Source organism: Protopterus annectens, chromosome 5.part0 (assembly GCF_019279795.1).
Source record: "Protopterus annectens isolate FY-2018-M chromosome 5.part0, PAN1.0, whole genome shotgun sequence".
NCBI classification, from domain to species: Eukaryota; Metazoa; Chordata; order Ceratodontiformes; family Protopteridae; genus Protopterus; species Protopterus annectens.
The window spans coordinates 1,175,183,670-1,175,207,793 of NC_056735.1; the positions used below are offsets into that span (position 1 = coordinate 1,175,183,670).

The 24,124-nt window shown below is 39.1% G+C and overlaps 1 protein-coding gene across 1 annotated transcript in view; it reads left to right on the forward strand.

The window, feature by feature from the left end:
* TRPC1 (transient receptor potential cation channel subfamily C member 1) overlaps positions 1–24,124 on the forward strand; it is a 983,394-nt gene that overhangs the window by 669,124 nt on the left and 290,146 nt on the right. Inside the window, exon 7 of the mRNA XM_044071022.1 lies at positions 17,106–17,445. Within this exon, the coding sequence (XP_043926957.1) occupies positions 17,106–17,445 (340 nt within the window). The remainder of the gene's footprint in view (positions 1–17,105; positions 17,446–24,124) is intronic.

Consider the following 24,124-nt stretch of genomic DNA (forward strand, 5'->3'; position numbering starts at 1 on the left):
ACTCATGCTTTTTGGAGGACCTTTTCCTCATTGCCAGAGTGCTATACCACCTCTGAAGAAAGCCATTTCTCTTAGAAGACATCTTTTAAGTGGTCATGCATGTTTGTAATGATTGCTGCCTTCTCAACTGTTACCAGTTGCACTCGGTTCATAGGTTCATAGGTTCATAGGTTCATACTAGGCTATCTGCCCTAGGGCATTTATAAGCCTAGCCAGAGTGTGTGTGGCTTTCACCACCCCTTAGGATGATAATACTATACCCATTAGTTTGCTGTGCCTCTGTCCAGCAGTGACACAGAGATGATTCCTGGGGTAAACCTACGATCTCCCATCCACTCGTCAAGATTTCTCTTGAACAGAGTCAGTGAGGGGCTCTGCCTCACATGGACTGGGATTCTGTTCCATAGTGTAGGGAGTCTCTGGGTGATGAATCTGTCCCTCCAGCATGTCCTACTTATATCCGTGTTGAGGTTTAAGTCTCTTGCTCTCGTGGCTCTGGTGGATTTGGATTTTTTGAGGTGGAGCATGTCCATTAATTCCGGGTTGGACATGGCCTTGTATGTCAGGCACAGATCACTTCTGAGCAGATGGTATGCGACTGAATAGAGCTGGAGTTTCTTCAGTCTGGCATCATATGACATATGTTTGAGCCCCTTTATCCTTTTGGTGAGGAACTTTTGGGGTCTTTCCAACTGCTGCAGGTGTCGGGTAAGGTACATTCCGAATGGGGCGTTGTACTCAGTCATTGGTCTGATAAGTGAAGAGTACAGGGGTACAATGACCTCTCCTGATCTGGATTTGAATCCCTTCATGATCAGGTGGGCAATGTAGAATGTCTTCCTAACCACTTTGGCAATGTGAGTGTCAAAAGAGAGGTTACTGTCAACTTGGGTCCCCAGGTCCCTGATAACTTCTTCCGTGTTTAATGGATTACCACCTCTGTGGTAATTAGGGGTTACCTTGTTTTTCCCAAAGGGTATGACTATACATTTTTTGGCATTTAGCTTAAGGCCATGGCTCTGGCACCAGTTATCCATTTCTATGAGACCTCTCTGGAGGATGTCTGTGTCTGATGGAGTGTCAATTATGGTGCCCAGTTTGCAGTCATCTGCAAATTTTGTCAGCCGCAATCCCCCTATGTTTGCCTGCACTTCAGAAAAATAAATGCCGAACAAGAGGGGGCCCAGGACTGAGCCCTGTGGGACACCGCTCGTGACCGGCTTAGAGTCTGACATGGCACCAGCAACTCTAACCCTGTGTGTTCTGTCCTTGAGCCAGTTTGCAACCCATCTTGTGACATACCTACATCTGTGTGTACCACAGCAGCCCAACAACAATGACAAATGCAGTGGAGCTCAGGTGAACACATACTGTTAGCATGTATATTCACATTCATCATAATACACCCAAATTAAAATACCACAAGAGGGGCAAGTTTTCATCTTCTTAATTTATAATTGTTACTGTTAGGCTGTGTTACCTCAGAGACAGCACAATCACTGAGAGTCGCAGCAAAACCTGTCTTCGGCTGATTGCTCAAACTACCCACTAAATGCAAACATATGAGCGCCGTGATCTGTCATGGGAATGGAGAAACTGTAGCATACAATATCATGAGCAACTGCCAGCTCAGGCTCCCGTGCATGAGAATCTGAGACTTGAGCTTGGGTGATCGATCTGAGCAAGGAACCATAAGCCACCCTTGGGCCTGCTGTTTTTTTTATTTTGTAGCCTTAAAGTTTATATCTCAGTGCACATGTAGACAATAGTAGACTCTTACCGACATTAACCAGGCCCTACAGGCAGCAATTCTGTTACTAACTTTTGGAAAAAAGTTTTATTTTTAATTTTTTTTTTGCTTCCAGGCTAAACCCCAAAATGATCCATTAAAATAAATGTTCTACCCCAGTTAACAAATTGAAATAAATAAATAAATATATGCAAGTAAAATCAAATAAAGTAAATAAATAAGTTATTCCTGTTTGCTGTGCATTTAGATGTGCAACAAGAAGTGGGTTCATTTTTGATACACAATAAATAAGTCTCTCAAGAGCAATAAATCTAAGAAGATAATCTGTTATATATCCTTTAGTTTATTGCAACAGGACGAGTCATTTCTGGTGCTAACACAGTATCCATTCTCCTCAGCACTCTTTGATATATGGATTTCTGGTCTGCATTCATTTTAGTTTTACTCTTCTGGATAGACTACAACCAGAGAAGACTGAGGGTTTCAAAAATAAATGCTTTTATTAACCACTAGACTAACTGTTGTATATTTAGCATTCACAAGTCACTTACTAAGGCCGCAAACTCTACATTTGTCTTTGTTTGCAATATATTAAGTCATATTCCTTGTTAATTCTATGAAAGAACAGCATGAATTATTCAGACTGAAACAGTAAGGTATACTGAGCAGCAAAATACTGCCTGGAGTTATTACTGCTGGGGGACATTTAGAATTAGAAGTGAAGTTTACTGTATCAGGCAGTTTCTACAGTATGGTGTCAACAGTAAGAAAGGAAAAAGCAGAGCTAAAGATTGTGCAGAATTCTTACAGCATTATTGCACTGGGCACACACACCTTTTCATTTTGTTGTACTCAAAGACAGTAAAATACTCTGCCCATAGTTTGTGCATACCTTGAAATAAGTATACTTTCTTTTTAATTGTGATCTTCTTGTCAGCTGAAGTCTGTCAAGTATAGTCACACGCATGATTTAATTTGGTTACATGCTAACAAACAATGACAGAATTTTAAATTGTATTATACACTCCAGGCTAGAATAATAATCTGTAAACACAAAAAGACTCGGAAAATCGGTGGAATGCTTCAAAGCATAGTAATGGGAGGGAGAATTTGGGAAGGAGTTCTTTCTCTTGCTCCACAGGAATCATCTAACATGCTGTCTACATTTCTGGAGACTGTGTAGAGAAAGGAACGTAGCATTTCTAGAAACAGTTTTTAATGCGGCAGACACTAAAAAAAATCACAAAGCTTTCTATAGCTATATCAAGTACCTCCACGGCAATACCCAGATTTGCTGTGAGATACTGCACAATGGTACCTCCTATACTCAGCCAACAGATATTGCCAACATATACTGATTGACAGATTCAGTGCCAACTTTATCCCCCCCCAAAGGACCAATCACAATACCAGAAGAATGCCAGGCACCCAGCATTAGTGCAGCACAGGTTAAAGCTGCTTGTCCAAGTCCAAAAATATAGCTTCCATGGGACGCGATAATATCCCTGGCTGTGTTCTACATGAACTACAAATTAAACTGGTACTACATCCATGTGCCCTGTTTAGTCACAGCCTCAACTCGGGCTTTGTCCCTACTGAATGGTGCACTACTACAGTCATCCCTCTCCATAAAGGGGAAGTGACTACAGACTCTGGGAATTATCGCCCCATTAGCCTGATGAGTCTGATATGTAAAGCTATGGGGTGCATCATCATGGACCCAATTAACAAAGATATAGGAAATCTGCAAACTCTAGACCCCATGCAATTTGGCTTTTTGAAAGGGAGATCATGCCTGCTCAACCTGGTTAGCTTCTTTAATGGATGAAGGTAAGGCAGTGCATACAGCCTACCTTGATCTTGCCAAGGTCTTTGATACAATTCCTCACTCAGGACTTATTGATAAACTCACCAAAACTAGGCATCAATCCCTATATCACTAGGTGGGTTGCAAACTGGCTTACAGATAGAACACGCAGTGTGAAAGTTACGGACTTCAAGTCAGACTACCAACCGGTCACAAGTGGAGTCCCACAGGGATCGGTCCTGGGTCCTCTCCTGTTTGGCATCTGCTTCTCAGAAGTCTAGGCTAACACAAAGAGACTCTGGCTGGCCAAGTTCACAGACAACTGCAAGCTGGGAACCATTATTAACTCCCCAAATGATCCAGGCATCCTACAGAAAGGCCTCACTGAGACCAGTGACTGGTGTCAAAACCATGGCCTTAAGCTTAACACCAAAAAATGCATCGTCATCCCCTTTGGTAAAAATTCAGTTCCCACTAATTACCAGATTGATGGGAGCCCACTGAACACTGAAGGAAATTGGCTCACAGATAAAGCACACAGTGTGAAAGTAACGGACTCCAAGTCAGACTGCCGACCAGTCACAAGTGGAGTCCCACAGGGATCGGTCCTGGGTCCTCTCCTGTTAAGCATTTACTTCTCAGAAGTCCAGGCCAACACAAAGGGACCCTGGCTGATGAAATTCACAGACAGCTGCAAGCTAGGAACCATTAACTCCCCAAGTGATGCAGACATCCTACAGAAAGGCCTCACTGAGACCAGTGACTGGTGTCGAAACTATGGCCTTAAGCTCAATGCCATAAAATGTGTCCCCATCCCCTTTGGGAAAAACTCAGTTCCCACTAATTACCACATCGATGGGAGCCCACTGAACACTGAAGGCATTGTAAGAGATCTGGGGATGCAGGTTGACAGCAACCTCTCCTTTGACCACGACATTGCCACTGTGGTCAGAAAGTCCTTCTATGTGGCACAACTCATTACCAAGGGTTTTGCATCCAGGAAGAAAGAGGTCATTGTCCCTCTCTGCTCTTCCCTCATTAGACCAATCATTGAGTATAATGCCCCATTTGGCATGTACCTCACTAGACACCTGCAACAGCTGGAGAGGCCACAGAACTACCTCACGAAGAGGATCATAGGCATTAAACATGTCTTACACAGATAGAATCAAAAGATTCCAGCTATTCTGTGTCTCATATTGCCTACTTAGAGGTGATCTCTGCTTGACTTACAAAGTCATGTCTGACCCAACTCAGTTAGAAATGCTACATCTAAAGAAATCCCAATCCCTCCGCACCACATGCTCCAGAGACCTCAACCTCATTACCCCAATCAACAGAACATGCTGGAGGTACAGGTTCCTAACCCAGAGACTGCCCATGCTCCGGAATAGACTTCCCATACATATCAAACAGAGCACCTTGCTGACCCTCTTCAAGAGAAATCTTGATGAGTGGATGGATAATAGAAAGTTCACCCTGGGGATCACTCCAGTGGCTGTACTTGATAGAGGCACTGGGAACTAATGTTGGGCGGAAACGATGCCAGGGCACTTCTATGGGATAGGCTTTTATTTAATTTAATTTTTTTTTTCAAACCAAGAATACCCCCATAGAGGCAGATATGCTGACATGATCTTGTTTTCTTGGAAACCTACTTTTTCCCATAATGAACCATGAATGCACATCTGAGGAGATTAAAATATCCTAGTCTGTCCTCTAAGATCACAGTCCCATTCACTTAGAAGGGAAGTAAGAAAGAAATTTCAGAGTCCTCAATAAATGTCAGTGACTTTTTTGCAGTGACTCTTAATGTGTGTTTCCTTCATATGTGCTATATCATCTGTGAAAGGTTTTCAGAGGACACTAAAGAAATAGGTGAGATAATATAACCTTTTAAAATATATACTTTGTGAGTTGCAGGAACTGTAATCTTTCCACCATTCTTCCCGAAGTCAGTGACAGTGGTATATTTTCTGGCTTGCAAAGCTTAGTTAACCACTGAAATTGAATTAAGTGGTTATCGGATTTCTTCACCTTCAGAATTCAAAACTCTCAATAGGTTTATGGCCTTAATGAGAGGAAAGAATGCAACTGTATATGACAGTACACAATCAAAAAGCTGTGAATTTTGAGCCTGAAGAGCACTACAGCATCAGTGTGTGCGTGTGTATGTGTGTGTGTGTGTGTGTGTGTGTGTGTGTGTGTGTGTGTGTGTGTGTGTGTGTGTGTGTGTGTACACACCTGAGAGTGTGATAAAAAAATGTGTGTATCTTCCTTGACAAGAACTTTCAGAGATCAATGAAATGATGCAAGAAAGAGAGACAAAATCCCGAAGAAAGTGTTGTGAGAATTCATTCTTCTGCAACATGGTGTGTACTGAGGAAGCTCATCAGGGTAGTAATGCCACAGAGAGGGTAAAGCTTCTAAATATTGCTTCTTTTAATATGCAAATACATTAGGATCATTCTCTGTGGAAGAAAATGCACTCTGTATAAAGGAAGTATTGTGTTTACTTCATTGTTGCCCTTTATTTAATTTATGTCAACTTCTCTCCCTCTATTAGCTTTCCTATTCCATCCTGTATTAACATATCCTAATAGCCTGAAATCTCCACTTTCCAATCCCTTTCATAATTTACCCAGGTTTTGGTCAGATTATGTCTGCCTCTGCTTTTGTATCACTGGCTAAAGTTCCCAAGTTTTCTTCCTTAAATTCATGGTATTACTTAACATGAATCCCATCCCTTCCTGACAGCCTTATCTGTTTTTTTTCTGTCATTTGTTTTCTTTTTTGTTTACCCAGTTTAATGTCTTACTTGTATTGTGCGTCAAGTTCTTGTTTACTTGTATACCTCCACACTGTATGTCCTGCCTTCCCTGATAACAACTGCACCTTCTTGCCTATTTCTGTTTTTGTCTGTCCACATCCTCTTGCTGCCCATTTTGTCCTCCCCTTGTCAGTCTAAACCTCACCATTTTCACAGTTTATTTGCATGGTCATCCTGAGATCTCCTGAATTCTGCATTTGAATAGAGCTGCCACATTCAGAGTAAGGTGAAGTTATGCCTTTGCCATACCCTACAGTCACGCACTAGTCAAAATCCCTACATGCCAGTACTCTATCAGAGTCAGGTATTGTAGTCCCAGCTGTTATCCTTTTTGCTATGCTAGACTTCACTACAATATCATCTCTAAGAAAGGAACTAGAAACAAACAACTCCCCCTATTTGTACTGCTCTTTTGCTCTTCACTTCCTCTCTTGTAACTGTGTTGCCCTGCATGTCTTCCTTTTCTCATCACTAGCTGAGATATTATGTAGTGGAAGAAAGGAGAAATAGGAAGAGCATGATCTGTGCCCATAAATATCTTTAAGTATGGGAAATTGAGTATGTGGCATTGAAAAAGATTGAGGGTCAAAGAAGGAACCAGTTGCAAATTGTGGGAATGAACTACATGTGAGTCTCAGGAAGTTTTATGTAACAGAAAGTGTCGCACAGTTATTTGAAAAGTTGTCAGACTGGGTGATAAGGTGGCAACTGATGGTTTCATGAGGGTTTGGGACAGACAGGAGATGACATTAAAGTGAATGGGGCAAGTAGACCATGTGACCTGTAAACCACAAGTAAACTAGATAGACACATTTTCTCCTTCTGCTTGAAGTTCTTCTTTCGGCTTTTCCCGGTTAGGGGTCACCACAGTGGAACTCCAGTCTGCTAATGATTGGCAGTAGTTTTTTACGGTGCCGTGGTGCCAGCTCAACGCCCAACCTTCAACAAAGGCATGCCCATTCACCCATGTCTTTTGAACGCCATTCGACCGTGGGGAGGACATGCAGACTCCACACAGAAGTATATTGCATACAGGTAAGATTGCTTTACTTGACTTCCATTATTAATTCAGGTTTTAAGGTAACCGCTCCGCTCTGCTATTTATACCCAGAGTCACTTAAAATAAAGCTTAAGGGTTTTTACTTCAGAAGGTTCGGCACTGCAAAATTAGTGCATTTGTGTAGAGTACAGGCTGCTATTAATTTTCATGCTGGACTAATTGCACGAATAATATATATGTCTCTATACATATATACATATATATGTGTGTATATATATATATATATATATATATATATATATATATATATATATATATATATATATATATATATATATATATATGTGTGTGTGTGTGTGTGGGGTAACACCTCACAAGGTCGACACAACACAATATTGACAGCAAGAAAGTCAATCACAAAAGGTCGACATATGCAAAAGGTTCATAGTTGTGCTAGATCATCAATCTCTACGTGAGGAAATAGTCTTTTTCCCTGGGGGGGCATGGCAGGGGTAAGAAATGATTTTGTTTTGTTTTTTGTTGTCTGCATGCAGCAAGGATTTTACTTGAGCATGCGTAGTTTAGTGTCAACCTTTTGGGGTCGACTTTCTTCCTGTCGACATTGTGGTGTGTCAACCTAGTGAGATAGAACTATATATATATATATATATATATATATATATATATATATTTATATATGGGCCTTGTTGAGAAGATCAAGTCAACAAAAAAAGTTGAACAACATATGGTCAAGATTTTCAAAACTTTTGAATAGAGATTGCACTACAGTGGGGATTGGGGAATTTACACTTTTCCTCACTGTAGTGTAATCTCGCAGTTAGTATATATAATATGCAGGGTGTGTGAGGGGCACAACCCCCCACATGAGGGGGTACACGGGATTGCCCCCTGCAAAATGTAGATTTTTGTTGTTTTTCATTGTTCGACTTTTCAGAAAGTCTGTCATATGGTCTCGACCATATGACATTTGAATTTCTGTTGAGTTAATCTTCTGAAGTAGCTAATGGCTGCTTCCTTTTTCACTTCTGGCCAGTTGTTCCTTTGAAGTAAGTTGTGGTAGACTTTCTTTTTTCTGTCTACAGACTATTGTGTGATCTAATTAAATACAAGCAAGTCCTTCCTTTGAAACTGCAAAAAGTTGCACATTACATTTTAAAGACACGTTTCATACATTTCTTTTCGTGTTCGTGTCTCATTCACAAATAGAAGGTCAGAAGGTTACACCTGTTTAATGACATGGGAAATGCACATATTGCAGTCTAAACAAAGCCCAAACAGTGTTTTTCAAAGGTGCCAACTTTCTGAAATAAGAAAGAAAACATAAATCAGATTTTCAATTAGTTTTGACCCTGGCAGCACAGCTGTGTTTATCAGAAACAAGATATCACTGCTTTTTAAACTATGCTGTTATGTAGTGGGTGCATAAGTAAGGACACTATCCTCCTTATAATGCAGTGATTACACATTTTTGATTCTGGTAAACTTCCAAGGCTTCTTCCTATCAACATGCTGTTATTAAAAGTGAAGAAACATGCAGTGTGTATAGTGCTGCTGTCTGCAGTGAGTCACTATGTTTACAGTGGTTGTGCCGCTGAATGTGACTATTTTACTTTATCCCTGTGAGCAGCCTATGGGCACACTAGAGACTGACTAATTCACACAATCACCAAGTCAGATCCCCATTTTAGAACAGTTTGACAGATTATTTAAGTCCAGTGCTGAATGTTTATTTGTTGGTTGGTTAGTTTATTTATTTTAACTAAGATTCAGTCTGGATTGCGGTCAGTTTTCAGTGTAGGACTAGGAGAACTGCCAGTAGGAGTGACTCATGACACAAAGCAGACAAATGAAGAGTGTGGGAATCAAACCCATGACTTAGGTTCATAGGTAGGTACTAGGCTATCTGCCCGAAGGCATTTATAAGCCTAGCCAGAATGTGCTGGCTTTTGCCGCCACCCCTCCCCCTTAGATGACTTCCCTGTGCCTCTGTCCAGCAGAGCCACTGAAGTGATCTCCGGGGTAAACTTTCTGTTTCCCATCCACTTGTCATGGTTTCTCTTGAAGTGTGTTAGCGAGGAGCTCTACCTAATGTAGACTGGAATCTTGTTCCAAAGCATGGGAAGTCTCTGGGACAGGAATCTATCCTTCCAGCACGTCCTATTTATTGTTGTGGTGAGGTTTATATCTCTAGAGCATGTGGCTGAAGGGGATAAGGGTTTATTTAGGTGGAGCATGTCCATCCATTCTGGGTTGGAAATGGCCTTGTATGTCAGGCAGAGATTACCTCTGAGTAGGCGGTATGCAACCGAGTACAGCTGGAGTTTCTTCAGTCGAGCTGCATAGGGCATCTGTTTGAGGCGAGTGATCCTCTTGGTGAGGTACTTCTATGGTCTTTCCAGCTGTTGCAGGTGTCTTGTAAGGTACATCCCAAATGGGTCTTTGTACTCTATGATGGGTCTGATGAGTGATGAGTAGAGGGGCACAATGACCTCTTTTGATCTGGATGCAAACCCTTTTGTGATTAGGTGGGCCACATAGAAGGATTTTCTAACCACTTTGGCAATGTGATTATCAAAGGAGAGATTACTACTTGGGTTCCCAGATCCCTTATTATGTTTTCCATATTTAGGGGACTACCACCTATTTGGTAGTTTGTGGATACTTTGTTTTTTCCAAAGGGGATGACTATGCACTTTTTGGCATTTAGCTAGAGGCCATGATTTTGACACAAGGTATCCATCTCAGTGAGACCCTTTTGGAGGATGTCTCTGTCAGCCAGAGAGTCAATTATAGCCCCTAGTTTGCAGTCATCTGTGAACTTGGTCAGCCATAGTCCTCCTGTGCTTGCCTGTACCTCTGAAACGTATATGCAGAACAGGAGGGGTCCTAGGACTGAGCCCTGGGGAACACCACTTGTAACCGGTTTAGAGTCAGACCTAGCTCCCGCAACTCTCACCATGTGGGTTCTGTCTGTGAGCCAATTGTGACATAGGGGTTTATGTTCAGGCTGGTGAGCTTGTCTATAATACCAGAATGGGGAATGGTGTCGAAGGCCTTTGCGAGGTCTAGGTAGGCTGTGTGGACCACTTTTCCCTCATCTATAGACTTAGTAATTGTCTCAAAGAAGTCCACCAGGTTTAGGAGGCATGATCTGCCCTTAACAAAGCCAAACTGGGTAGGGTCCAGTGTTTGGAGGTTCCCAATGTCTCTGTTAATGAGTTCCATGATGATGTGCACCATAGTCTTGCAGACCAAGCTAGTCAGGCTTATAGGGTGATAGTTCCCGGGGTCTGTTGTGGCTCCACCTTTGTGGAGCAGAATAACTGTTGCTGTGCACCACTCTATGGGTACGTAGCCTGTGGAGAGGCTGAGTTTGAACAGTGTGTTTAGGTGAGGGGTTAGTTCGTCTTTGAGCTTATGTAGGACGCAGCTCGGGACACCGTCTGGTCCCATTGATGGTGTGTTTTTGGCTTTGGAGAGGGCTGTTTTAACCTGAGTGTCTGTGATTTCAGGAGTTCTACATTCTTTTGGTATGGTTATGGGCCCTTTTGGGGGTGAGAGAGGGTTGAAGTTTGCACTGAACCTGTCTGCCAGGATGTTGGCAATATCGGTTGGTTCAGTGTATTTTGTGCCATTCTGCACTAACTCCGAGCAGATCTGAGCATTGCCACTTAAATTCTTGACATAGTTAAAGAATGCCTTGTGGTTATCTTTGGAGTCTTTGGCAATTTTTCTTTCGAAGCTCGCTTTGGACGATTTTATGAGGGATCATAGTTTCTTGCTGATAATGATCAGAGATGTCTTCCCTTCTTGGGACTTTACTCTTTTCTGTGCTAGTTTCCTCCTTCTATTGTATAGCTTGTTTATGGCAGGGGTCCACCAGACTGGTTTCCTTTTCTTGGAGGAGCAAGTCTTGGTTTTGCTTGAGATAGCACGATCCATGCATTCTTGTAGGTGCCCGTAGAATGCATTAGTAAAGGCTTTTTCAGCTTGGACAGGGTTATCCTTTAGCATGAGGGCTTTGAAACTTTCCACCTTGATCTTAAGTAACGTGAAGTTTGCTTTTGAAAAGTTTTTCATGGTGGTTTTCTTGTCCAGGGGTGGGGGCGGAATGTGGATATCCAAAGTGATTTGTTTATGGTCAGATCTAACCAGCAAGGGGTTGACCTCTAGTGTGGAATACCGGTCACTCATGTTGGTGATGACCAGGTCCAATATGTTGTCACATCTGGTGGGAGTGTTGACCAGTTGATCTAGGGTGTTTGAGTTTATAAATTCTAGTAAATGTCAGGATGAAGCTTGTTAGTAACTCATAATATCATGACTTAGAAATGTATAGTTGTTGGGATTCACAAAAGGGTTCACCATTTCTAGTAACTGCTTACCACAGCTACATCAGTTACCACGATGGTGTGATAATGTGATTCAGATTGACACAATGAGAAAGACCTCATTATCAGCTCATTTAGTATGTCTCTGAATCACACACTAGCCATCACCAGCATTATCAAACCTAATGGTGCTAGTGTCCTCCTTAGCTGTCTGTGCATTATGTTGGCAAAGGCACCACTCTACACTCACAGTCACATACACACACATACACACATACACACACACACACACACACACACACACACTGTCTCACAGTTGAACACAGATATGGAAATGCTCATCCATTTACCAGCACACACACTATAATACACACACATATCCAGACTTTCATTTCCCTACACATCTCCTATGTGTAACCACCAAGGTAGCAAACACACATACGTGCACACACTCACAAACAGGCACTCACAAACACACACATACAGACTCACACATGCACACACACACACGCATACACACACACACACACACACACACACACACACACACACACACACAAACATATCAACAGCTGAGCTTACGTACACCTCAGCTGTTTCCATACCAGTGAAAGTATCTTTTTATGTCATTCGCTTTTCTCTCTAACAGTAAAATTTTACATTGTGGTTTTCTGAATTGCTTGTCAGTGTAAACCTGGAGTTCCTGGCATTTCTAAGGGAGAGAGAAGGTGGCTTTTTAGCATAAGCCATTCCTCTAGGTTGTTGAATTATCATGCAGCTTTGCCCATGAGACCACCCTCCATGTTAAGGTTTTGTTAATGGAAATTTCAGCACTAGGGCAGTCTAAGAATCGAAATGGCTTACCACAAGTGGAAACATGACATATTAAGGCATCACCCCTTGTGTTAAACCTTTCTGAATCTCAGCCAGTCTCAATGCTATGCTGTATATTTAATCACCAGACTAACTCTGTCAGTATTATTCTCCTGTGATTTTGCTTTTTATTTTAGTCACTATGCCCTTTACATATTATTGGTCTTTACTTATTTAGTACTTTAGATCGCTGTTACATGTTGAATCGTCTCTACTTTAAGTTTTGTATTGCTTGTTCTGTGGATCATCTTTGTCGACAAACTATACTGTATATCAGCTTTTCCTTATGACATGGTTGAAAGCCCTTTAATCCAGCTAGTGGCAGCTAGTGACTTCAAAGCGAGTAATGCTGCAGGGTGCAAGCAAATGAGTAGGGCTAACTGGAATGGGGAAGGATAATTTTACGTCAGGGTCAGCTTTGATAGTGTTGTTGGAATCGAACCGGACAGCGCCTTACTGCTTATTAACGCTAACGCTAACCCACCACCACAGCAGAAGCTTTGATAGTGTTACAATTTTAAAATAAATGTTTACATTTCCAAACATTGCTAGACCCATAAAGTTGTTGAGATGTTTGCAGAATTTTCATATTTTCACACCTTTGCCATGATTCACAGATGTTCACAGAAAGGTTTTAATGAGATTTAGATTTATACTGATTTTGGATGTTTCTGAATCACATTCGAGCTGAGCAGTGTAAATGAGCATTACCCATGGCAGTTAACTGATGACTGTAAGTGTATAGAAGTACATATGAAACTTTAAAACTAAGTAATGCCATTCAATTAAAGTCACTTAAAGTAACAGAAAGGAGTGAAATTATATCAAAAGCAATATAAATAAATATATTCAGTATTCTCAATTCAAATAAGGGTAAATTCCAAAGATTACACAAAAACAAAGGGGCTTTATTAAAAAGTGTTATTCAAGAAATGATACTCACATAAAATGATTTCAAAACCATTGGCTCAAGGTATGACAGCAGTAGATAATACTGGGGATGAGAGCTGTGCAGTATTTGGCACTTATTCTGACAGCAGACCACTTTGGGATGATTAAGTAAATGCTGCAGAAATAACATTCATGGTATTGATAATTATTAATTATCTCAAAACTTGAGATGCCATCAGCCACCACTTAGCTGATTACCAGTACTGAAATGATAGGTGGGACATCTCAGTCCAGTACAGGCCATGTAGGCAAGTGTAGCTAACAAATGGAAATCAGCTACCCAGAATCCCTTAATCATCAAGTCATTTGGTAGCTTAGGTAGGATGATTTAATGTGTGTGTGTATGCACGTGCACGTGTGTGTGTCTTTGTGTGCGTGTGTGCTCGTGTGTGTGTGTGCGCGCGCGCAAGCTTATGTGTCGTATGTATGTGTATGTGCACAAGCATGTGTTCATTCAAATGTGTGTGTTTTTGTGTGTGCACAAGCTTATGTGTGGTGTGTGTGTGTGTGTGTGTGTGTGTGTGTGTGTGTGTGTGTGTGTGTGTGTGTGTGTGTGTGTGTGTGTGTGTGTGTGTGTGAATAAGCTCATGTGTGCATGTGTTGCATGATATCCCACATACCCTGCTAGTAATTATTCTAATTAAACAGTGAAATGTACTCTACACAAAAATGCAATGACAGACTAATTAATAAAATAAAATAAGAGATATTAGTTTTAGAAAATTATCAGTCGTTACTTCAAGGGACTACACAGAAATTTCTAAGTTAAAGAGTAAAGCATTATTAATATTTTCCCTTAACTTCATTAAATATATGTTACATCATTCTAGTATATCTGTCATTTCTTTAATTGTCCTTAACATCACTTTTTGTTTCAAACTGAAATTTATATTCCTTTGTGTTAGTCAAGGGTGCTAATTTGACTTTTTAAATATTCCAAAAATTAAATCTGAGATATTGGGCTGGAAGAAAATATAGTGGCATAAACAAAAAATGCATACATTTTCTTACAAACATTAAGAAGTATCTATGTCTGTGCCTGAACTGTATGTCTGTACATCAGGTATGCATTGTTTGACATGTATCCTGTGACAGAAACATGGGTTATTATTCTCCGATGAAAATACTTGAGTTTAGAGAAGGCTTGCATTACATCACCCATACAGACTGCTTGCTTCATATTTAAAATGTAATGATCAAGCCATTTAAAAATGAATTTAGTGGAACAACATATTCTTATTTTTTGCTAAAAGTAACATATCCGTTGGTTTCTGTAATCATAGTATCATTTCAACATGATAATGTACATGTTGGTAAAAGGCAAATGAAGAAACTAGAACTGTTCGACTGGTTATCAGAAAGATGGTCTTAAAGATTTATTTCATTACAATAGTATTATCATTTTTCCTTAGGTGCATATGGCTGGAAATTTATATACCCCCTCTACACCCAGAAAGACTGCTAGGGACCAAGGGTGTAGCTAGGTGCACCCTTAGTACTCTGTAGTGTACATTTTTCTGAGCATCACTAAGAAGAATTTTAGCTTTTCTGTGGCAGTCTAAATGAATGCATCCAACAACAAACACAAAACTTGCTTGCAAAGAGAATTTCTATTCCAAACACAAGGTCTTTGAAGGGTTTAGAGAAAACCACCAAAAATAATGCTGGGTTGGTTGGGGGCAACATTAAGAGATTGTGGGTACAAAATGAAATTCTCTGACTACACCCCTACTTCAGACTGCATATGTACACATCACTGTTTGGGATGAATTTATTCTGATGCCATGTCAACAATCTTCACTGTAATAAGCACTCAATGTATGATTGCTTTCTACATATCTTGCTGGTTTGTTATGAGAATCAAACTACTGATAGTTCTGAGATATCCATTATAGCACTGAATAATTTGCCATCCAGATAGTTTAGAGTATCACTGATTTAGATTACAATGTGGCCACTTTTAATGAAGGTGTCTTTTCTACACCATTTTCATAGCTGTGAAGTCCATTGTACTGAAACCTTTCCACCCATAGCTGATGGCATGATATGAATAGAAAGACAAGTTATCCCCTGAAAAAGACAGGCTTGAGATTCTGGCTTGCAGTTGCATCACTGAATCAAACAAGTCAGTCAGCCAATCAAGGCAAAGAGAAAACAGACTTGTAGTCACACCCGTTATTTAATAAAAAGGAACTTATTTAATAAAACAGTTTCACTTTTGGGAAATGCTTCCACTCCAAGTCAGTCTGTCCACAAGTCAGCAAGTACTGAGCATTCCTGCTTCAACCAATACCACTATGTTGATATTTTGTAATGCCCCTGAAATTGCAGAAGGACCCATAACAAGGTGTACTGCCTTCTTCTTTCTGGGGAAATTATGCATTGATACTGAGGTGTTTCGGAAAAAAACAGTCCAGCAAAATAAGTTAACTTTTATGTTCAAATCAGAGCTCAGGACAACCACAGTACACTGCAGCAACATCCCAGGTCCCAAGAAATAGAAAATGTAATATTTAAAAACATAATGATAAAAATGAAATAAAATCGCTTTAAGATCAATAAGGAGGGGCTACAGCCCAGCAGCATGAGTGGTCCCTACATCTGTCCTACCTAGTTAACATTGAACAGATTAATAAATAACTAAATAATTAAATGAGTAAACATAGATAGCTTTGAACATGTTCCTGCTGTAAGAAAATATACATAAATATGTTTTTCCTATTGTAATAAGGATTCAGACATAGGCACAATGTGTGCATCATTGCAGCTCTTCTGGGTGCTCTGTATCACAGATTAGTCTACTGTCAAATCACAGCTGTTCCTTTCTTAATATCGGGAATTTATAGAACTTAAGTCTACTCTATAGAGTATTCTGTAGTCAACATTAAATGTTAGAAATACATTAAAGGATGAGGGTAGGAAGGTATTTGATTTGTTCAGTGCAGGCTTGTGTAACTCATCTCTCTCCACCTTGGAAGTTACAGTATGATGTGAACTGTGAAAGTCCATCTTCACAACTTGATATTTACTTTACTTATGTTTAAAACACGGTAAGTGCACCATATGGTGAGTTCATTTTGCAGTGGAGGTACTTGCAAGAGCTAAGTACTAAAAATGATCTTTTGTTATTTTTCACTTAGTTTTACACAATGTGGCTAAAGGGACTAGTTATATATCTTTTTTGGAATGTAATTCCAGACATATTCCATGAAACCAAGTGAAAATTCAACAAAAATACTTTGTTATACTGTTTCATATAAGTGCTAAGAGTCTTTGAATACTTCTCAATTTATTTTTATTTTACAGTGCTTTATCACTTTTGAAATGGGAGTTTTCCGCACTAAAGCTTACCCTGATTAAAATAATATATTGGATGATAAATCAGTCTCCAAATATCTATTGCATTATGTGAAAATGTTCTCTATTAGACTTGGGTACATAGTAATCAGATTCTGGTTTCCTTGTAGCTTTCAGTTTATTTTATTTTGAGGAGGGTGTATCAGCAAGCCATTGATGTCTCTGTTTCTCTTTTTTTTTTCTAGTTTGTGTCCCAGTCAAACTGCCAACAGTTCCTCAACACAGTGTGGTTTGGACAAATGGCTGGCTACAGAAGAAAGCATACTTGTAAGAAGATTTTAATTGTGCTCACAGTAGCTCTCCTATGGCCTTTATTATCCATTTGCTACCTCATTGCTCCAAAATCTCAGCTGGGTCGAATTATCCACACCCCGTTTATGAAGTTTATCATTCATGGTGCTTCCTATTTCACATTCTTACTTCTGCTAAATATGTATTCATTGGTGGTCTATAATGATGACAAAAAGAACACAATGGGGCCAGCTCTGGAAAGTATCGACTATTTGCTCATCATTTGGTTGTTAGGTAAGTGTCTTGCTTTTAAAAATTTGGGGGTTGCAATGACCCTTAGAATGTAGCTGTCAATACTTAATGATCTAGGGCAGACATCTTTACTGGTTGCACATTACATGCCCCACTAAATTGGATATATTCCCAGATGTATTTTTTTCTCAAAATATGTTTTCTTTTTTTTTTTCTCCATGACATCCAACTGATATCAGTCTTTGTTGGTTACTGGAGCCACTAAGGACTCTTTCATCACAGAGCAGTTTTTTTTTGTTCAAACTTTTTTACTGAGATTTCCAACAAGACAACAAAAATTTGCAATTTAAATAACAATATTGATAAACTATGTACAAAATTTACAAAGGCCTCAAATTAAAAAAAATAAGGGAATAACAACATATTATAAACATGTAGTAAGGTCATACAATTTCCAGTGTTCCTTGTTTCCAATTTAATTAAATAGATGATAGTAGATCTGAATTCATTGTCTTAACAAGGGAGAGGACTTTCTCCCAAGGATTATTAGTCCATTTGCTGGGGAAAATTCTTAGTTCTTTGTTTTTTTATTTCCAAAAGAGCTACTTCTTCCAATAGAATTTAGTTGTTGGAGTGAAGAACATATTCCATCTTCTTGTAATACATTTTTTGGCAACTGTCAACATTGTCCAGAGTAAATATTTATTTTTGTTGTTCATTGTATTCGACTCATTTACATTCCAAATTATTAAAGATTTTGATAATATGAAAGAATCAGTAAAAATAGCTTGAAGAAATTTTCCAATTTCATTCCAAAATTTCTTAATTAGAGAACATTTATAAAATATATGAGACCTCTCAGCCTTACATTTTAGTGAAGATCTCCAACATATTATTTCTTTAGAAAGATTACATTTAGCAATTTTATTAGGCGTATAGAAAGCCCTATGCAAGAATTTCCAGGAAAAATCCTCCAGACTTGTAGATTGGATGTTAGTTTAATGGAATAATCACCATCACAGAGCAGTTTTGATACTCTGAAAACCATATCCACCATTCAAGATCCCTCATTTCCAATGGCTTTGGTATGTAGTGCTGTGGGAGTGACAACTGGAAGTTGAGCAGAGTGGGCTGGTTTTATCTATCTATCTGTCTATCTGTCTATCTATCTATCTATCTATCTATCTATCTATTTATCTATCTATCTATCCATCTGTTTGTCTATCTCTTTTCTGATACAGTCCCTAATCAGAACCATGCATCCATCCATCCACAAGCCTTTATTCCCATTTTTGCACATGGGGTCAAGGTGTCACCTTAACAGCAACAGACATCCAGAGCCAAGATTCATACTGCTGGATGTCTAACACTGCCTCACTTGTTCTTCTATACTACACCCTCGCACACACATTCACACCTAGGGCCAATTTAGAGTATCCAGTCCACCTACTGCATTTCTTTGGAATGTGGGAGGAAAACAGAGCACCCAGAGGAAACCTACATGAACACAGAGAAGATATGGAGACTCTACATAAAGAGCACCCCATATTTAGAGGAAATTCAAATGTTTGCCCACTCATATGCATGGCTATGGGACTCCCCAACAGAGGCAGTCTTGTCTAGACCTTTCATACTGCATGAGAATAACTTTCATTCCTCTTCTAGACTTGATCATCATGCAACCCCCCCCCCCCCCCCAAGACAGGAGTTCATGTTTTTGACATGCTAAAAACTTTAAAAGAATATCTTAGAGTTAGTAGAGCCCCTCAAAGTCTGTGCATTTTGAAACTGCCTGGTTGGAATGATGTCACTCTTGAGTTAAAAATTATTGTTTAACTTTTTAACACAATGGGAGCATTGAGTTTGCGAGATTCTTGATTCAAAAACATGAGTGATCAGATGCTTTTTACAAAATTAAGTTGAACCTTAGGAAATAAAGTTCCATAAATAATCTACAAATTTTTTTTTTTTTTTATTCTTTAACTATGAAATTTCTGACTGAATTAAATAAGCATGAACAACTTTATGAAGCCCAGGAAGGTATGCATTTTTATAGGATTGTGTTGATTATTAATGCAATCTCCACTTTAGTTGAGAGTGTAATACAGATAGAAATATCAATTCACACATGAAATAGGGGATGATAAAATAGCTTACTTGGATATATGACTGGAGAAAGACAAACCAAACAAGGGGCTATCTCATGAATTTTTAGAAGGCCAACTTATTCTAACGTTTTCTTTCGTTTCACTAGTGATCATCCTATGACACAAAAAGAGCTGTAATAAAGGGTCAGTTTGTACATGCAGCTGGTAGGACTACACTGGAAACACACTTCATGGATGAATGCTATGTACTGAAGGAAATTTTAGTAAGAGAGGGTACCCAGAAATAATGTTGAGCAAGTTAATGCTTGAGGTTATTAACAAAAGGGACAATAACCACTTTGACCCTATCTTAAATAATAAAACCCATGAGGAGACTGCTATGATGGAGTGACATGTAACTCTTAGAAGTCATATGTATAGAAATGCTTGTATCACTACTTTCACCATAGACAGTGAGATTATAAGGTGGATACTAAACAAAAACTGGAATATAATAAAGGAGGATATTTTGGTGAAAGAAAAAATGGGGCACAAACCTCTGACATTATGTAGAAAAGGTACTAGTATGAAAAACATCTTTGAGAAAGAAAATGCAAGCATACCCAATAGGGATCCAAGGATGAATAAATGTGGGAATTGTAATTATTGTAAATTTATAAAAACAGGTGAAAGTATTGTTATTAATGCACAAGGTTTTAACTTATAAGGGAAATTTAATTGTAATAGTACAGGTGTTGTGTATGCAGCAGTATACTAAACATGCCCCAGATTTTATATAGGAAAGGCTGAGCGTAAACTGAATGATAGAATGCATGAACATCTATATGAAATTAAAAAGAAAAAGAAAACAAATTACATTTTTAAGGAATTTTTATATTTCTTAAGTAATGTACAGTATTTAATGCTGCAAAGGTGGAATGGCTCTTCAAATCTTTGAAATTTTTGATTATGACATTGAGATTGGTCAGTGATGTAATTTAATGTTGTATTTAAGGATGGACTTTTAAATGTTGTACTATCTTATGAAGTCTTTTTATTTTCAGACAAAAGTGCTTATCTCATAAATAAAAGTTTGTAATAAAAGTTTGTAACAGCACCTGAATTGTTCACAGTGTTCTTTTCTTTTCTTTGTACTTTTATCGGTTTGTTTGGTGGTTGAGTTTGATTTTAAGAGTACATCAATACCTAGTTGTTCTAATTTATTGATCAGTATTTTCTGCATGACCCTGTCAAATGCTGACGTTAAATCTATATAAATAACATCGCAGCACACTTTTTCATTCATAGCTGTTATTATATTGTTATAGAACATCATGTTATAGGAGGCAATAGATATTTTTTCAACATATGCATGCTGATATATGGTTTTAAGTCCTAGCCTATCCAATTCTGAAAATAACTCATCCAGTATTAACTTCTCCATTATTTTTCCACAACATGAAAGTAGACTTGAGGGTCTATATGACTCTGGGTTTGTCTTTCCTTAAAGACAAGTTTAATAAGAGCATATCTCCAATCTTGAGGAATCCCCATATTTATGTGACCTAGTGAATAATAGATATAATGGTACTGTAAGTTCTTGCTGAAGTGTTCTCAGAGCATTATTACTAATTCCATCGCCTCCCTGTGCTTTCTTTAGATCCAGTTTGTGCAGTTCTTTGTCAATATAATCGAATTTGATTCCAGTATCTGAGATTACCTGAATGTCACTAAGCCAATTTATCACCCCTTTGTTGAGCCAAACTGTTTTGTGTAAGATTTTGTAACTATATCTGTAATCTGTTGAGTCTGAGAATAAGTTTTAAAGTCTGTACACGGTTTATCAATTTGTATGTCTTTTCCCCCTCCACATCTTATGTATATATGCATAAAATGATTTCCTATTATGCTCTATATCTTTATATAATTTTTTTTCAAATCTTTCTTGATCTTGTCTTACACCATGATTAATTTGTTTTTCCAGCTTGTTTATTTCAGTTTTCAAAGTTGTAGTTCGACTTCTCTTCCATTTCATATATTTTTTGTCCCTCACCTTAAGTCAGGTATCTTGTTCTTATGGAAATATATCCCCCTGACATTGTATGCCTAGATCCTGATGTTAAACATTTTTTTTATTTATTTCTTTTGCATTCAATTTCTCTTTCAAAACTATCCACATGTCATCTGCAGCTTTTCCACTGAGCACATCACTCAAGTTAGTTTTACATAGTGACTGTTTTGCTTCCATATAATCTGTAATTAACCTAATGTGCATTGGTGTAAATTTCAGTTTAGCAAAATTATCTAGCAACAAATTAATCTTTATAACCCCATGATCACTGCACATCAACAGTAGTTGATGTGAAGCAACAGTCATTTATTTAGAAACACAAACAATGTCTAGTGTGTTCCATTCCCTGATATTTTTTTTTTGACAATCTGAAGTAATTGGCGATGTCCTTCTATTCTAATGTTGCAGTATTCTTAACTTGTGGGAGATCCTCCGCCCCAAGCGACCAGACGTCCAACCAGCATACAACAGTTTTTAGCTACTGCAAGTACATGGGTTGTCACACGTGTGGCTTCTCAAACATCAGCCATAAAAATGACATCTGCACGTACAGTCCTCAGAACTTCTCTGCCACCATTCGGAACTCTTGACTTGTACTTTGGTCTGCTGCCTGTTTGCGTTTTGCTGCTTAAAGCTTTCAGATAAGTGCTCCGTTGGGGTTTATATTTTTTATTGCTACTGCCTTTTTTGTTTAGTTCATGTCATACAGGAAGGGCAAGTGTAGGTGTTGAAGGCAAATTCCACATAAGGACAGTCATGATCTTTGCCTTTTTTGTCTAGGCCCAAATCATGATCACCATTCTTCTGCTGTTTGTCGGGCCTTTGTGCCAAAGACCTTGTGAAGTCATCTTTCAGCTTTGAGTCTTTAGAGAACCAAGATTTGAAAAAACTAGTTAAGGATGTTAAGGAGGGTTTTGGGTCCTTCTTCCTAGTTGACTTTAAAGAGGAAGGTCAGTAAGCCAAGGCCTGAATCCTCTTCTCCTGCTTCTCTTTCCACCGATGTATCCCTTGAGGTTAATAAAGATCCAGAGCTACATTCGGAGGTTGGGTCTGGTTTTTCTGTGGGTACCACAATCCAACCTAGGTATGTCCTCAGAGGCAGTGCAGACGTCCATATCAGATGGTTAAGGAGGGACCCACTGCTTGTAATGTTGCAAGGATGTAGAGACATATCTCAGATTCCTGTTAGGAAGAGGTTCCGGTGTCAGTTGTTGAAGACTGGCCTACATCAGGTCCTTTCACTTGCCATCAAACAGAGGTGCATGTTAAGAAAAAAAAAAAACTAAGCATCTTTCAGCTCCTAAGTCGCTTCAAGCAGATTGGGATACTTTTTCACAGGAATTGATTAAGGCTCTGATAGCTCTTAAGTCGCCTTCTGCTATTTCTGCTCCCTCCTTCACTTCTTCTCCTGATAAGAGGGTTAGAGAACAAGAGTTTTCAGAGGATGAGTCTTCATCTGATGAGGATTCCTTGGCTCAACTCAAAGCACATCTTCTTTAGAATATGCTTCCCGTAAGGAAGAATCCAGTGATGCAGATTCTCCAGTGGAAGAAATATCTTTTGGTGAAACTATTAACAAGATGAGAGAATTATTTTAATGGGACAGCTCTCAGGTTTCTGAGGTGCAGAAAAAGATATTATGACCTTTTACAAATGGAAGCTCCTTCTTCTTCTGCTGTGCCACCTGTTTTACCAGCTTTTTTGGATGCTTTCTTCTCTGCTTCTAAGGCCGCTGATTCTCAGGCTCCTGTACCTAAAAGGCTTGACAGATTTTATAAGATGCCTGATGAGTGTAAATTCCTTTACTAATGCCTTTCACCTGACCCTGCGCTGGCATCCATTGCTTCAGACAAATCTTCTAGGTTATTACCATCCTCTAAGCCTCTGCCTTCAGATAAGGAGAGCAAGATTATGGAAAGACTTGAGAAGAAGGTTTACACTTTCTGCCACTTTAGCTTTCCACACCATTAGCTATCAAACACACATGTCCAGATATTCTTTGTTTTTTCTTTCTCAGGCCTCTCTAGCTCTTTCAGACCTTCCTGATTCCGATAATAAAAATCCGATTATGTCTGTTTTAGCAGCTTCTTCTCAAGTGACTCAGCACTCCGTCAAATGCAGTTATGATGCAGCAGAAGCATCATCTAGAGCAGCTGCTTCTGGCTCTGTCCTTAGAAGGTATTTTTGGTTGAGGCTTCAACCACTGCCAGATGACATCAAAAGAAAATTAATGGATTTTCCGCTGGATAATAATGCCCTTTTTGGTGCTGCACCTGCAAACTTATTCAAGTCCTTACAAGAAAAGGGAAAGGAACTTCAGGACTTGAAATACATTTTTGTGTCACTAGTCCCTAAATTTCACAGACATATCCATCCTCCTCCTCCTTCTTCTTCTTCCAAGACTAAGACGGTTGTTAGTAGACCTCCTCAGCCTAAAGCTTCTCTTTCAGGTTCTACTCCTAAACAGCCTTTTCCAGATAGAGCAGGTAGTCTGTGACTTCCAACTTTTTCCATATCTTGCTCCTCTTTCTTTTTGCCTATCCCTATCACTTCCAGTTTGGGC